Source organism: Charadrius vociferus, unplaced genomic scaffold, assembly GCF_000708025.1.
Source record: "Charadrius vociferus isolate BGI_N301 unplaced genomic scaffold, ASM70802v2 scaffold45, whole genome shotgun sequence".
NCBI classification, from domain to species: domain Eukaryota; kingdom Metazoa; phylum Chordata; class Aves; order Charadriiformes; family Charadriidae; genus Charadrius; species Charadrius vociferus.
Window position 1 is genome coordinate 3,509,651 of NW_009648712.1, and position 17,327 is coordinate 3,526,977.

Below are 17,327 nucleotides of genomic sequence, written 5' to 3' on the forward strand. Positions count from 1 at the left end.
GGTCATCCTTCTTGCCCTTTTTGAAGACTGGAGTGACATTGGCTATCCTCCAGTCCTCAGGCACCTCACTTGTCCTCCAGGACCTTTCAAAGATGACAGAGAGCGGTCCGGCAATGACTTCCCCCAGCTCCCTCAGCACTTGAGGGTGCATCCCATCAGGGCCCATGGATTTGTGGATATCCAGTTTATCTAACTGATCTCTAACATGCTCCTCATCAACCAAGGGAAAGTCTTGCTTCCTCCAGACTTTCTCTGTTACCTGCAAAGTCTGGGTCTCCCGAGGACTGGCCCGAACAGTGAAGACAGAAGTGAAGAAGGCATTTAGCAACTCCGCCTTCTCTGCATCATCTGTCACCACGGCACCTGTCTCGTTCAACAGCGGGCCCACATTTTCCCTAGTTTTCCTTTTGTCTCCTATATACTTAAAGAAACCCTTCCTGTTGGCCTTGACATCCCTCGCCAGGTTCAATTCCAAGGCTGCCTCGGCTTTCCTTGTTTCCTCCCTGCATACCCTGACAGCGTTCTATACTCTTCCAAGCAGTCAGCCCCTTCTTCCACCTATTGTAAACTCCTTTCTTCCACCTGAGTTTTTTCAGATGGTCCCTGCTCAGCCATGCAGGTCTCCTTCTTCCCTTGCATGATTTCTTTCTCTTTGGAATGCACTGATCCTGAGCTTGGAGGAAGCGATGCTTAAATAGCAGCCAGCTCTCTTGAGCCCCCTTACCCTCTAGAGCCCGCTCCCAAGGGATTTGTCCAAGTACTTCCTTGAAGCGATCAAAGTTAGCCCTCCTGAAGTTTAAGGTTTCAACCCTACTTGTCATTTTGTCTATACTGCACTTAATCCTGAACTCTATCTTCTCATGATCGCTGCAGCTCAGTCTGCCCCCAGCCTTAACATCCTTCACCAGTCCCTCTTTGTTTGTCAGTACTAGGTCCAGTAGTGCACCTCTCCTTGTTGTGTCCTCCACCACCTGAGCCAAAAAGTTATCATCAATGGTAACTTCTTTCAGGTAACTTCTTCCCATGTGCAGTATTTCTTTATACTGCTCAGAAAATCTGTGCAAAAATAGGCTTCATGTCCAGCACACCTGAGGTGGTTCTGTAACTGGAGAGGAGGATTATTGGATTTGTGTTTGTGGAAAATCAATTCAACCATTTTTACTGCAAAGCAGTAACAATGATCCACCATGAGATTCAGGAACGTCATCTTTCATACTAGCCATTCACCATGAGGATATGAAACAGATAACCTTGATTTTTAAGGTCCAAAAACATTGTCTGGAGCACCTCGCTTTGCAAAATTGCATTAAAACTTTGCAAACTCAGAAGAGAATGACTAATCACACCTCCAGATAAATGATTCTGCGTAACTCCCCTGGAAGTACATGAGAATTGTATGTACACCCCTGTGAGGCCATGCCCTCAAATTCATTAGTTTAAATGTCCACAAGAAACTAAGATTATCAAATGAACGTGTAAGAATCACAACTTTATCAAAGGAAGGAATACCTGGTCATATCCATAAGGCCTCTGCTGTGGTGGCTGTGGTGGCCCAGGCTGTGTGGGTCTGTATGCCCCATACTGCTGGCCTTGTCCTTGTGGATAGTTGGGATACTGAGGTCCTGGACCACTCTGGGAGGGACCTGGAGATCATTAAGATGTAAACGAAAAAAAAAAAAACAAACAAAAAAAAAGAAAAAAAAAAGGAAAGAGATTGCTTAAGGTGTTGGGAAGAAGAAAATAGTAAAGGCATTGAATTTTACAACTGAGCAGGGCTAAGAAGTATCCCTGCTGTGCAAGTAGGTCTTTTCCTACTTAAAAACATACCAGGGATCAGTGGTCCTTCTCTCACCCTGGGAAGCACCTTAGCTGACAGGGCCTAAGCTCCAACCACGAAAACATTTACCTTTATTTGTATATTCATTATTTATTACCAATGCATGTAGTGCCACACATGAGGTCATAGGACAGGGAAGAACAAGACAAGAAATGACAAGTGAAACGTGAGCACTTGCCAGGATTTAGGGAAGCACACTCTCCTCCTGCTGTATGCTCCAGTTCCAGAACTTTACAACCTCAGGGGCAGCCAGATGATCAGCTGCATTTAGCATTTGGACCTTTTGAAGAGATCGGCAGCGCTGCACTGCCAGAAAGTCAGTTCTCACACCACAGCAGGCAATCATAAATGGGACGTCAGGAAAGTAAGTTACATGCATAAAGCGCGAGATGTGAAAACCAGTAAATGCTATTGTGGGATGGAGAAAAAGCACCCTCTACTCCATACTCCTCTGGTCACCTTAACTTTCCAGGAAAAGGATGGGGGAAAAAAAAAGAACCAAACCCAACTTTGGCTCCAGCCTTTTTTGGCTGTAAAAGGAAGCAGTTCTTCTGTCAGCACAAACTCTTTCTGTTACTATTCACAGGGACTCAGCCTGCCTACCATTGGAAACTGCACCTTACAACCATCAGGCAGTGCAGCCACATTCCAAAAAAAAAAAATAAAAAATTAACCTCACCCCTTCGTACCTCGGGAGAGGTCGTGTACTGTGTATTTCAGTGACACTCCATACGGATCTTTTGCAGCAGATCTAAGTTAGCTTTTTTAACACCACCCCTTAAAAATGGGCAGTCAGGAAGAGTTGCAAATCTTTAGAAGTGCTCTTTTAAACAAACCAACCCTCTTTTTTCTTTTCCTCAGTAGAAACAGATGTGTTTTAGCAATAGCGTGATACAGTGCTAGAGAGGGCTAGTTTTAGCTACAGGCACTGGACATTAAGATGACATCAGCTGGTAACTCTTTCAGTAATTATAGATCTATGAGACAATCAAAAAGATGACCTGGAGAAGAAAAGCCCCATAGGCTATCCACCATTCTCCTCAGACCTCAAATCCCCTTGAACTACGCAGTTTCAGCTTTCTACAGTGGAAAAAAAAAATTTACAGATTGATAATAATGACTGGGATGCTGAATTATTTTTCCAAATTAGAAAGCACTTAAATATTAAATTGAGCAAGGATACTAAATCCTAAAAAGTGCTGTGTTCATCTGACAAATGAAACTTGGTTTTATTTATTCGTGGTAATTCTCTGTAGTTGAATTCCAAATATTCAGTGATAGATTTTATGAAATAAAAATGAAACTTCAATATCTAGTTCTGCTAAAAATGAAAATTGAGAAGTATGCTATTTGGGTTTACAAATTACAGTGGGTAAGTCACTCCAACAGATTTCTTCATCCCCTTCCTTTCATATTTCTTAACATAAATTTTCAGAATAAGTCAGATTTTATTTCTTTACTTACAACATCTAGAATAGTGAGCTAGATGGACCTTCACTCTAATCTTCATTCTGTTCCTGTGTTACGTTTAGCAGAATATAAGTACATGAATATTATTTCAGAGCTATTAATTCATCCATAACAAAGGAGAAAACTTGCTAAATCTCAGTGGATCCTCTTAAAACTTAACTCTGTCTCAACACCACTGGATTTAATGAGAGTCTGTCATTTATCTACATGGCAAAGTCATCAGCCATGCACTTCCTCACATATCCACAATGCCAAAAGTTTTAGCATTTAAACGTGCAACAAAGCTAGAAGTTAAAATATATAGAATTATATTTCAGAGATTCCTTCTGCTGAGATAAATACATACAGCTTTACAATATGCAAGAAAGCAAAACTTAAGACAGCAGTATTTTCAGTATGCTCTTCTGACCTCCAGTTTTCAGAGGTAATACACAAAAATTACATACTACTACTTTTAAGTTTCCTGTTTGGGAGGTTTTCCTTGAATCCAAGCACTACATTATCTCACTTGTGGCAGAGAACTCATTCCTGCCATGCATCAGGCTACTCGTGCAAATTTACAAAACAAACCCTCTTGAAAGCTGCATGGGCAATGCTTCTATTAATTTCCTTACTGATCAGTACAAATATTTGAAAATAATGGTTAATGCATGCTGGATGAAATTTTAAAAGATTTTTTAAAAGATCTTGTTCTAAATAGCAAATCCAGGGATGAAAAAGGTTCTCTGCCATCCTTCTGCCCTCCTGAGTCTGTGTTCACCTACAGAGGACAGAAAACAGCAGTCTTTCTAAATTACAGACAGGCACCAATTATAATGCTTTCTAGCCACCCTCCTTTTCTGTGCTACCGCATTGTCCTAGATTGCCAACAGATCGACTTCCCAAACAATGCTGTCTTCTACACCTTCTCGTTTTGGCCCAGTGAAATCGCAGGCATACAGCTTTCTTGCACAAGCCTGGCCTTTCAACCCAGTAGAAGAGGGATGGAATAACACGAGGATCTCCCTTGGTCTTTTCTGTGATTGCTGTCTGTGTCTTCAGGTTCTTACCATAACCCTGCTGCTGTCCTGGATAGCCTTGTTGGCCTGGATATTGCTGCTGTTGTGGTGGATAACCCTGCTGTTGGGGTGGTCCTTGATATGCATCTTGCTGCTGACCATATTGCGCGTTTCCTGTAAGATGATTGCAAGAAAGCAAAAACTTATAAAGATACCTACTTTATTATTTATTTTTCCTTCTAAGATGCACAGCCAACAACACAAGAACAAAATGAAAATGCAATACTGATTTCAAAAACTGAACAAAACAAAGAAAACTCAAACCAAACAGAAGGAATTCGGCCAAACAAACTGCAGTTAAAGCCAATTTTGCAAAGTTGAACTGCAGCATTTTCAGCGTCTCTGCCAAACGAGCAAAACATTTACTGGAACACCACAGTCATAAGATCATGACTATGCTAAATAAAATAAAATAAAAAAAAAAGACAAAATTAAGGACAGCTACAAGAGCACAGACTAGCTACACAAGATCAGCAAGCTGTTTCCTAACGGCACTATAATTATACAAAATAGATACACACACAAAAAGATATACAACTGAACCAACAAATTTATGTTTAAATAAAAATTTCCATTGAGGTAAAAAAAAAAATATCTCTAGAGTGTTTTAGTCATTTTACTGTTGTTAGAAATGGCAAATTGTGGTTATATATTTTAGGTGTTTGCAAGAAATTATTCTGAACGCTTCGGGTTCCCTGCAATTTTCAAGACAGCCAGCAACTAGTATTCTACAAGAGCTTTGCATGGGTATAAGTCGTGTTGTGCAAGAATGTTTGTTCCCGTTGCGGGTGGGGGAGGAAAGGGAATGTATGTGCGTATGTGTGTGAAGGTATATAGATACCTCCTTCGTAGTAATGTTGTGAGGAATCCTCATAAGGCCTATCGTAGCCTTGTTCAGGATACGACGGTTGCTGATAACCGTAATCATTATGACCTACATCAATTCGACAAGAGACAGGAAGAAACGTTAATGGCCTCTGAGTGAAAACCCTAAAATATTTCATTTCTCAGAAAAATGAAAAAAATTTCAACTGGATATACATGAAAAAGAATTTTCAATTGTATTAGCCAAAGACTTTAATATGATTTCCTTTCATATTGAATTAACGTGACAGAAAAAAAAAAAGGCTTAATGCAGTAGTTTTAGCAACATTACAGCAAGGGATGGTCTTAACCTTCTGATAATCCTTGTTGGGAGGGGAGGAAAAAAAAGGAAAAAAAAAAGTACTTTATCTTTCACTCAAAAAAAAAAAAGAAAGCATTTAGGCCTTTCACATGTAAATAACCTGAATTAAATTAGAATGAACAAAGAAAGCAATTATCATACTTTGTCTAACACCTGTTCTGCTGATCTCCAATTCAAAAGCATATGCTAAAAGCAGTGTGAAATATAACAAATAAAGCTCAATGAAGTTATGAACCACAGTCTACATTAAATTTTGCTTTTAAGTGACAGAAAAATAACATTCTCAAGGTTTTCCCTAGAAACAGAATTCCTGTAAGTCTTAAGAAAACTTTTCCTCTTACATTCCAGACCTGAGTAGGATCATTACAAACAAACCTTCCTTTTCAGAGACTACAGGCATCTCTGATTAAGAAACCATTATGTGCAGTAAGCCCCCACCTGTTGTTGTTTTTAGAACAAATATATCGTGTCTTACAGATGACCACAATGTATCTTATTGCTAACTTCATCAAGAAAATAAGCCAAAATTTGGTTTAAATTTGAAATTAAATTATACAACTTATGTAAGTTTGGAATAAAATTCTGGAATAAAAATAAGAAAAGAAGAAAACAGTTCTAAAACTAAGTGGTGTTTGTAATTACTCCTGCAACTGTACTATACATCATTTATTGAATCTCATATAAATACATGACCATTAAAAACAAGTCTTATAATAAATTTTCTTTATGTTCTTTATAAGCAGAATAATGAAGTAATGATAAAGAATGAACCTTTAGAAGGAACAGGGTTTAGAGAAGTAATCTGCTGCCACGGAGTTGATGATGGTAACATCAAATTGCCCTTACTACAGTAAACTGACTGTAACTATTTGAAGTTCATGTGTGTAACATAAGTTCCAAAATGAAAGATTAATAATTACAAGTTAATGCAACTTGTAATTCAAACAAACTTGTATCCTTTTATTTGCAATGAGTAGTTGCTTTGGCAATTACACAGCTTTGCTTTGTATACATTTTAAAATGTTAACATCTATCACATTCCTTGAACTTCGTAAGATACCATTAAGTTGCACACACAGTTATCACAGTAGTCATGAGTCAGCATCTTTGTTCTCCCAGTCTCTGCTCAGCCTAAAAACAGGTTACTTGCAACTTTCCTAACTTACAACACAATCCAATAGCCTTCAGCACTCTAAATTCCAAGACATAGGAGGATAGATTTATGAAAGTCAAAGTTCCAGTCTTGTCTTGAAAGCACTGTGTGGGGGGGTGTCTTCTAAAGAGGATTCACAATTACAGTCTCCTCTGGGCAGGGACCATTTTATTCCTTTGTAAAAATTAAACTAAGGCCCATACCATGGCAGCAATAATATTTGTGTGACTTATATGAAAACTAAACACTACCTAAACACTAATAAAATATTTACAGAAAAAACACATCTTTTTGCAAATTTTTCCACTTCAATAAAGTCTTTAATAAAAGGATATCACCCCCCTCTTATTTATTATAAAGTTATGACTGTTTTAATTCACCTCCATTATACTAGATATGCTAAGGAACCCTCCATACTGTTAGACAAACCAATTACAGAACTTCATGCTGAAATACTAAAACTGTTAAGAGTTTCAAATGGGAGTATTACAGATTACATGCTTTAAGTTGTAAAATTAAACAGTCACAGTAACTTAAACTGCAGTAACCATTCTGAATTTGGAAGGTTTTGTAAATGTGAAGTATGATATCCAATTTCTATTCTTGCCTCATTCCCTAATTTTGGGCATACGACTACATTAGTATCGGGCAGGTATAGAAAATGGGAAAGTTAACATTTATGAGAGATTACCATCAGGGTAATATTGCTGGTTCATGCCTTCTGGAGGACCTTGTCCACCATGACTGTATTGGTCCCCATAATAGTCTTCCTGGCCTGAGTACTGCTGTGGTGGGCCTGAAAAACCACAACCAGTCAATACGTAAATAACTTTTCTCTGTTATAAAGCCTGCTAATTTCTGATTTTAGTATGAGAAATATTTCTCAAATGTACTCCCCACCCATATTGTTGCATTTCAGACAACACATGTAATCTGGTTTACTTAAAAAAAATAAAATGTATCTATCTCTATATATATACACATACACAGTTGTTTGGCTGCACTAGATTGAGCACAAACTTCAGTTTTGAGCTCATTTTAGGAACATGTGTATAACAGACTAAGGTGTTAATAATAAAGTTATTCCTTTTCTAGAAGGACTGGGGAAAAAAAATAAAAAGAGAAGCAAGATCATGGAACGTTGTTCCTTTTTTGTAATTGAGCAAATTCAAAACCAAGCAGGTACTCTGTTCCTTTTCTGTACCTATCATTTAATTATGGAAACAGAATTCTGCATCAGCAAATCCGAGATGCATATTTTTAGATACTTCTTGTCAGAAAGAACTCAAAACAAAAGAAATACTCATCTTCACGTTTCATGGCGATACCAGTAATCTGTTGCTGCAAGAACCACCCTTAAACGGGCTACAAAAAGAGTCTGCAAAGTCTGCGACACCCAATGATTTGATTGAAATTTGGTGTAAGCAAGAAAGCGATTTTAAATAGTTTTAAAGATGGTTATTTAAAAAACACTGAAGTTATGTCCTACCTTGCTGTGGCGGCCTGTAGGGAGGGATCTGTCTCTGACCCATCATGTGATTTCCTTGGTTAACTTGGCCCATCATTCCCATAGGTGGCTGCTGCCCCTGGTAATGCTGGCCACCTGCTTGTGGCATGTTGTACTGCTGGGAGGGAGGCTGCTGGTGCATCATTGGACCTGTGAAAGGAAAAGTAGCAAACAGGTCTGTAACACATGATTTGTCATTAAATCTTTCAAAAAGAACTAACATAGAAAACTCGGCCTTTAAAAATGGAGCAAACAAGGCTCTGTATTTCCAGTGCTCTCATAAGGATGCATTGTTTCTGGACCTATGCAAATTCAGGTGATCAATTCAGTAACCAAATTACGAAATAGAACTCAGCCTAAATAAGGATGCTTTCTAGATGATTTTTCTTCAGACTACACAGACACTAGTTTACTTATGCACAAAGATAACTGAAACACTCCAACCATTTTTTGTTTGTTTGAAAATCATCTGCAAAGAACGTGTTGATAAAACCTGATGGTGAAACCTTGACAAGTCACAGAAAAATTATTTAACATTGTGAACTGCTTGGGGCGTAGTTTTAATACACATGTAGTTGTTGTTATAGTCCATCAATGAGCCACTTAACTGTTATCACAAAATAAACAATTTTATTTAGCCTGTAAAGACAAACCACTTGTACCAGTGAGTGAGGCAATCGCACAACAGACATCATGCAGAAAGGCCCACAAGAATACATGATCTGCCCACCACTGAACAGTCCCAAGCAGCCTGTACGGAAAATCTTTCATATCAAGCTGAACCAAGTTTCTATGAGCCACAGGAAAAGACCAAGATCGATCAAGTAGTGTCCGTGTTTTATCAACCAAGAAAATCTGGTTAAGGCTGAACTTGGAGAAATGCAAACTTGAGTCGTGAAAAGCACCCTACTGACACCACACAGCAATGAAAATGATGACTATGCCATTTCACTATCTGAGACTGCAGGTTAGGTTGATACAACTTTTAACAAAGAACAGCTTCCTCACTTCCTCTGTAGTACCACTACAGAAAAGAGTTATTTCAGTATTAAAAATCTGAGGAGGAAAGAGTTGTGACAAGGAGCTAAACTTCTTAACATATTTTGATAATACATTAATTCAAACCAGTTAACACGTATTGCATATTTTATAATGGTGAAACCCTAAGCTCCCCCCCCCCTTGGTATAATTTATTTTACAAACTCCAAAGACAAGTAACTAGGTCTCACTAAAAACCAGAACAAATCAAAATATCAAACTAGCACTGCTACTCCTTAGCCCCATCCCAGGAGAAAAAGGGAAAGTATCATCTAGTTTTCTATACGCTAGACTTTGCCATTTTTATATAACTAGGTGCTGGAGCACAAGCAAAAGTCCTACATAGAAACTGCAGTACTGGAAAATTACCTAGATACGGTCAATACTGACAGTGGATTTATCCAAGGAAAGGAATACATAGTTACTTAAATCTTGTCTATATGAGGTTACGTGAGAAAGTTAAGCCAAATTAATTAATGGTATGAATTCAAAGTGTGTTAGTTAAATCCCATTAAACCCCTGTGTGGAATCTCTCAGCGAGAAGTAAAGTGGCCTTAGTTCTGTTAAGCTTCATTTTCCTCTGAAGATAAATATTGGCCACTCTTAAAATGATCCAGTTATGCTTCTATCCTTCAGCATCACAGTTGTGTGTCCCTATTTTAAAGTAAAAAAATTAAATTGAGATACTGTAATTATTTTTCACTTAGCAAAAACATATCTCATTTCTTGATTTTGTGAACGAATAGGTAATTTAGATCATTCCATTTCACTGCTCCTCTGTTTGGAGGTACTGAGAAACATTAGGCAGCCTTGAAAAAAAAAAAAACCAAACAAAAACCTTGTTGCCATAATATTCCTAGATCTCAAGAAAGCTTGTTAATTAACAATATTAATATTAGTCACAATACAATGTGATAAAATGTGTTGGGTCCCCATGGTGCAATGTAGAGGTTTTCTGTTTGCTTTTTAAATTAGAACTTCATTAACGCTTTGTAGAGCCACAATGAGAATTCACTACCCTGTATCAGACTGTGTATTGTGTTAATAACAGAGTGCCTGGCTGCCTTCCAGTTTGGTTCCCATCTCTCTCTTATTAAGAGGATACCTAAAAGAAGAACCATAGTCTCTATCATCTCGTGCAACAGAACCATTTTAAGCATTAGTTTTGAGGGGTGAGGGGACATTGAATTTGGGTTTTATTTTGAAAAATCAAGCCTACAATAAAGCTACATTTATTCATTGTATAATACTTTAAATGACATAAAACTAACCTAGAAAAACCCTTCACAGAACTTAAGTCAAACACTTCAGACTATTAGTTCATGATCTAAGACATTCTAGTATTTGTAGCACATATCTTTACAGTCCACTTAAAATACAGCTCGGGAATCTCTAATCAGGTCACAACAAACTACACTCAGTGGAAGTCACGATCTCTTCCGAATTTGGAGATAAAACTTCACACACAAGTTCACAAAACTGTATGCTGCAAGAGAATGCTCACTTCTTTCAAAAACTGTCCTTAGACTCTTATTTTTTGGCAAATTTCTAGAACTATTTATTCCAGAGAGGACAAAATATCTGATTGGTACTGAGTCAAAAATGAGTCCAAAAAAATATTGTGTAGGACTATCCCTCTAAATATGCAAGTACACAAGCAGACTATTGTCTTTACAAGAAACTATTTTAACTTTGGTGGTACAAAAGCCCTATAAATGTTTCTGAATGTTCAGAAGGCAGCCTTCATATGTCAATATACTGGAAGCACTCTTGGGATAAAAGCCTAAAGAAAAAGATGCTAAGAAGGTCCTGTGAGGAGTGCAGGCAATTTTGGTAGTCATTAAACAGGCATTTGAAAAATGTACCACATAGACCCAAATCAATCTTATGGAGTAAGTGAATGTATAAAGCAAGCCAGACAATAGGTGAAAACTGAACTGCTCATTGTTTAATTTAATTAAAAATGGTCTAAACTACCAAGAATATACATCATCTTCCTCAACTGCTCCTTTCAAAGTCATCTACACCTACTAAATTAAAAACACATGTTCCTGCTCTAGCCAGTGTCTCATAAGGAGGACTCACGTATAGGGAAGAAAAGGTATGTGGATTTTAGTGAAAATGGGCTGGTACCTGATCTTCTTATAAATACAGTGACCTGGTGGCTGTCTCCTGACAAGAAATGACTCCAAGAAACTGACAACGTAGTCTTCAGACATGCAACATGAACAGAGAGAAAAAGAAATGCATACTAGAAGTAGGTCCCAGATAAACCTAATAAATTTGAGACCAGAAGCGCACTGAGGACGAAAGAGCTGCAGAAAAACTTAGTGGTTTAAAAATGTCTCCTTAGCTTTGCCTCTTCTGCCGAAACTCAGATACTGGTGGCAAATGCTATGAGAGGACAAGAATAACTGCTGACATGGTTGAAACTTCTGAAGCAGCAGAGAATTGAGGAACCACACTCACAAATATACTGGTGGCTCTGCTGTTCTGATTAAAGAGCTATGGGAGCAGCTGGGTACAATCAAAAAGCAACACTACAAGCTATTGTTTTTTCAGTCTTCAAAATATGTTGGGTTTGTTGCTAAGAAGAGGTCTACTCTTCAGGCATTTCACAATGTGCACTCGTATCGATAAAGCAATCGGATATCCACATGTAGAGTTATCAGCAAAGTGCACCATGCCAGATTTACCATGGTTAATGTCATCACTGTGCCCACTGTTACATAAATAACAAAATATATACCCAACACTCCGGCAGCTCTCATGAAAACCTTTGTGTTGTTTTTCTTCATGTTTACCAAAAAAATGCTTGGTTTTCATCATAAGTGATGGTGACAACTCTTGCAAGAGCTAGCTTAGGAACTCCATGGTAGGGTAAGTTTAACTTTCAATTTTCTCAAGATTCTTTACAAAAGCTACAATTCAGATTCATTTGGTCAAATGAACCAAAATCTTAAAGGTGTTTTAACATGAAAGGCAGTTTAAACACTAGCTCAAAAGACTTTGAGGATACACAATTTTTTGCTGCTCCTAATGTATGATTTAGGCTGCAAATTAAAGGTAGTAGAAACTTCTGCACACTCACTGTATTCCACAAAATTCTCATCTCAAACTGAACCATAGTTTCAGGCGTCGTTTAAAAAAAAAAAATACGTAAAAATAAGTCATACAAAAAAATCCTTAGTTACCAATATCACCTTTCATCTTTTAGACCAGGGGAAAAATGATGAAAGAATAAGCACTGTGGCACCTGTTTGTATCTTTTTTTTTTTTTTTTCCAAGATAGAACTGCAGTGTCTGCTACAGCTAGACATGCTACAATTCCAGCTATAGCATGATGGCAATTCAGAACGTGGAGGCAATTTTTGTTCTTTAATAGGTTATACATCAAAAAAATCAAGACTGCCCTGCTTTGTCCATGAGATGGACATCATGGCTACTGTAAGCAGCTGAGGTACTGAAACTAATAGCCTCTGCTTACATAGGAATGAACAGATGGCAAGATGTTAATAGAAGGTCCTCAACCTCAGAAATTATTTTATCCTGATCTGTCATAACCCGAATATGTTTATATTTCCGGTAACATCGGATGTTCCTATCTTTAAGTTCCTTTCTTTATGTGAACAACAAAAGAACAGGAATTCTGCACCTGCTTCATCTCTGCTGTCTCTGGGATATCTTCATATTTGCTTGTAATTGAAAGAGCTCTGAAATTTGAATGGAATTTTTGTAAGTTTATATAAATGAAACTGTCATTAAAAAAAATCTCAATACCAGATTCAACAACTGGTCTTCTGGAAATGATAAAGTCAATGTGATATTCTCATGTAGAGTTCCCTTGTTAAAAGTAAACTAGTTCCCCTCTCTCATCCCAAGCACAGACTGGGGAGTTTGGCAACTTTGCTTCAAACACTTCTGGCAAGGGAACAGAATCCTAGCAAAAGGATCTGAGAAGTTTCTGAGGTGGCCAAACTATGATTTCTTGGTCCTTACTTTTAAAGTATTTCAATTCTACTGTTTATTGTTCTCTGACTGTGAAAGATCTGCTCAATATAAATGAGAGGAACTTCGATGTAAGCTTCAGATTACAAAAAAATCATGCTTACACCTCCCCTCTAAAAAGTCAAAAATTTGCAAGACTTGACATATTTCATTCAACTGAAGTAGCTTCCCACACAAAAGAAGAAAAGCACCCATAAGAAAGGAGTTTCTTCCATATTCACTCAGCTCCTGCTGCTTCCTACTTTTTCCAAAAAGGTAGCCAATATTCCTTATAGATGTCCCAAGCTGCTACAGTAGCTTTTTCATCAAGAGTCATCTACAGAATTTTCTACTTTAAGCATTCTCCTTCCTAAGTCCAAAATGATTAAAATTCTTCTTTTAACTGGACTGACTGTATAAAAACTGTGAAAATTCTCCTTCTCATTTAAGATATTCTTCCAGCTAGCATTTTATAAACTAGTACAAATCAATAACGAGTACAAAGTGGGGACTGAAAGTAAATACAACAATGGATTGAACTTTTTCATTTCTTCTTACTAACACCATCTGCCTCAAAATGTGTATATACAGCAAGATGTTTCGCTAGAAAAAGCATATTAAAAGTTATGCTAAAACCACCCAAAAGTTAGATCAAACCTTTCTGCGTGTTATGTTGTCTCACTCTGTTATATGATAGCATGCTTTTTTTCTTAAAAATACTGGCCTCATTCAGGACACGCTAGATATTATTCACTGAAAAGCTATTTCAGTATTTTGTTTCTCCTAATTGTTCGCGTGAGATGCCATGCCTAGTCAAACACTGAAGACAGAATTATTAATTTACTCATGGGTTTTCCTATGGCACTCAACTAAAATGTCCATATCTTCATAATGAATATACTTTCACAACACTCCTGTGAAATCAGATGGTATTATAACCTTCCCATCAGATTCATTCCTCTACAGATGGGGAACCCATGCAAAGAAAGATTAAGGTCAAAAACATCTACTAATTTTTAACAACCAACTTGAGATGCTAAGACCTTATCTTGCGGAATATTTAGCATTATATTTAGCTAGTGCTGCTATTTACTGACAGATACAGTAGGATCTCTCATTCTCAATATGGATCACACCTGTATAAGAAACACTGTGTGCTTAGGGGTTCACAAATGCCTCCTAACAACACCACACAGGTTCAGAAATTTTTTCGTTATTTCTGCTTCTGAATGGCGGCACACACGAACAATTAAGAAATCTTGAAGTCACAGTCTGTGTATTCCCTTTTTCTTTAACTGTGTCTCAAGGCATTTCCTACCGACTCATTCTTGTTTCTTCACTTAGATGAGAAGCCTGCAGTGTCCGTGCTTCCTGAGACCCTCTGCCCAGCCAGACTGGATCTTGGCTACCCATCTAAATCTCTCAGTCTCACAGATTTCTCTGCCATTCTCTCCCCTGCTGTCTTGGAGTCACAGGAGAGTGAAGATACAAAAATATTTCCTCTAATCTGTCACCAAATCTCAAAACAAGTGCAACAACTCATAGCAGAAAATGGAGGAAATAAGCGTATTCAGTTCACCTGATTGGGAATATTCTTAGGTCAAAAACCGTAGCTAGTAATATATAACAAACATGCAAATTGTCAGCCTTAAAGACTTCTTCCCCCACAGACATTTAAAATCTGACTAATTTGGGACAATATTCTAATTGAAACAGGAAATAGCACCTTAGCAAGACAGACAGGTTTCAAAGCCTTGCTCTAAAGCAAGGGGCACCTGCACTCCGATATTTACATAGGAAGTGCTCTGTTTACCAATGTTTTTGTGAGACATTGAAATATTTTGAAGAATGTAATTTTTCACTCCACTGTCAGAAATGGCTCTCCAGTTCTGTGAAACTTCTGCAAAAAGTCAGCCTTGAAGCAGACATTTGGCATGTAAAAAAATCTCAGCCTAAAGGTTCAAAATTTGGCAAAACTAGAATTACCCAGTGTGAAAGCTTATCGTGGCCCTAGGTGCAGGCAATGGTACCAGCTCTTGTTCTAGCTAGAGATTTCGCTCTTGTTCTTGAATGTATAATTTGGTTAGATACTGCTTTATTCCCCAAAGCCACTTCAGTACTATTATTTGTTCAGAACTGAAACCTTTTAAGTATTTTTCTACCTAATTTCTAATGAGCAATTTTCAAGTTTGACAGAGTACTGAAAATACAGCAGGGGAATGAGGAAGAGTAAAGAAAACTACTTTGAGACAGAATAATCACTAGTCCTAAATTGTAAGCCAGTCATACAAAAGTAAGTTGTTTTCTGTAGAGCAACTTCGTGGATGGCTCCCTCACACATACTGCTGCATATTTATTGCTAACTCTCCGCAACTAAGAAATTTCAACTGAGCAGGCACAAGACTTTTCTAAAGCATCTTACAACGTTTACAAAATTACTCCATTGTGTATTGCCCAGAATACACAGATAACTTGGCAGTTCAGAGAGACAGCCAAAAATATTCCCACTTGTGACGGTTTCCTCTGCTACGTGCCTATCTTTTGTTTCCTCTGCTATTAAATTTTAAGAAAAATGCTATTAACAATGTGGACGATGAAGGACTCACACTTCCCACTTTTGCTACTGGCAAGAAAACTGCAGAAACAGCCGTCTTGACTCATTTTCAGTCTCTCATGAACCTAGTCTTTTTGTCCGTTTTGTACCTTTCTGTGATGTAATAACCAAACTGATCAGTATGACTTGGTCTGCTTGTACACCCCAGGAACAAATGGTATCTACCTAACAAGTGGAGCTTTGGTCTCCAAGAAGAGTCTACTGCAGTAAGAAGAACCTATGCCAGTGGAGGATTATTTTTTTCTACAATGACCAGGAAGGGAGCCTTAGAAAAAGAGAAAAACACATTCTCCTACAGCATCAGAAAAGAGATTAAAACCTCGACTCAAGTCATATCCTTCAGCTAACACATCCATAAGAGTTCACACTTGCTGTAAATGTGGCAGAAGCATTTTTAAAAAAAAATTCTGCAGTATGTGTCCAGGTGTCCAGATCCAATGGAGTAACAGACTTAACAGGTAAACTGAAAATACTGCTGGCTGACTTGTAAATCACAATTATAAGAATAGGCAGTATACAAGTTAATAATTTGGTCTGTTGTGACTCTAATGCAATATTTTAATTCTGCAATGTCCTTGGCACTTCAAGGACCATACTGTCAACAGGATACATCATCTGTTTATGCTATGTAAATATCCTAGATACAAAATTAGTTTTGAATTTTACTATATACACAAGGACATCTCATGAAAACAGCAGGAAGTAGCGGATTTGTTCCTGCAACTGAATTTTATTTCTTTAAGATTAACAGACATTCCACACTAAAACAGCATGCAGCAGAGAACAAAGATTAATTAGGTACAAAAGTCTGAGGGCTACCTGACTTTAATTTTTCAATTTACCCAAGAGACTGAAGAGTAGAGATGCATTTTATCAGCTCCAGAAATACAAATACTTAGATAGAAGTGTAAAGTCTAAGAAAGATAAACAGTAGTTCAAACTTGTAACTGATGAAAGCAGATCCATTCCCAGATTCTCACACAATACCTGAAAACAGTTCAATGTCTGCAAATAAATAAAGTCACTTACGTATGGGAGAAAAGAGAGTGCTCCAAACATGGGTACAAATGCATTTAGAGAAGGAAATCTACAAGAAAAGACCTTTAAAAAAAGTCTATACCCAAGTTGTTTCCTTTTTACAGAAGTTAACAAGCACCTCACTTACCTTGGTTTGGTTGCATGTTCATGTTTGGTCTGGGACCATAGTTGCCCATCGGCTGTCCCTGGCTCATAGTCATCTGATTCTGCACTGGCATACTCTGTGAGGATGGCACTGAGTGATTATAGCCGCCCATTGACCCATGGCTACTTGAAGGCATGTTCATGGAACTGTTTGTCATATTGAGTTGGTTAGGTCCAGGTCCTTGCATAGGCATATGGTTAGGTCCTTCAGAAAGAAAAACAGGGGGAAAAAAAAAGGTCTACATTAAGTATCACAAATCAAGGAAATAGAGTTATACTCAATCACAAACCTAAA

The 17,327-nt window shown here is 37.7% G+C and overlaps 1 protein-coding gene across 1 annotated transcript in view; it reads right to left on the minus strand.

The window, feature by feature from the left end:
* Positions 1-17,327, minus strand: part of SS18 (synovial sarcoma translocation, chromosome 18) — a 43,646-nt gene that overhangs the window by 4,610 nt on the left and 21,709 nt on the right. Inside the window, exons 4-9 of the mRNA XM_009886637.1 lie at positions 17,016-17,237; positions 8,194-8,361; positions 7,396-7,500; positions 5,207-5,299; positions 4,357-4,479; positions 1,510-1,643 (exon numbers count right to left, since the gene is read on the minus strand). Of these exons, the coding sequence (XP_009884939.1) occupies positions 1,510-1,643; positions 4,357-4,479; positions 5,207-5,299; positions 7,396-7,500; positions 8,194-8,361; positions 17,016-17,237 (845 nt within the window). The remainder of the gene's footprint in view (positions 1-1,509; positions 1,644-4,356; positions 4,480-5,206; positions 5,300-7,395; positions 7,501-8,193; positions 8,362-17,015; positions 17,238-17,327) is intronic.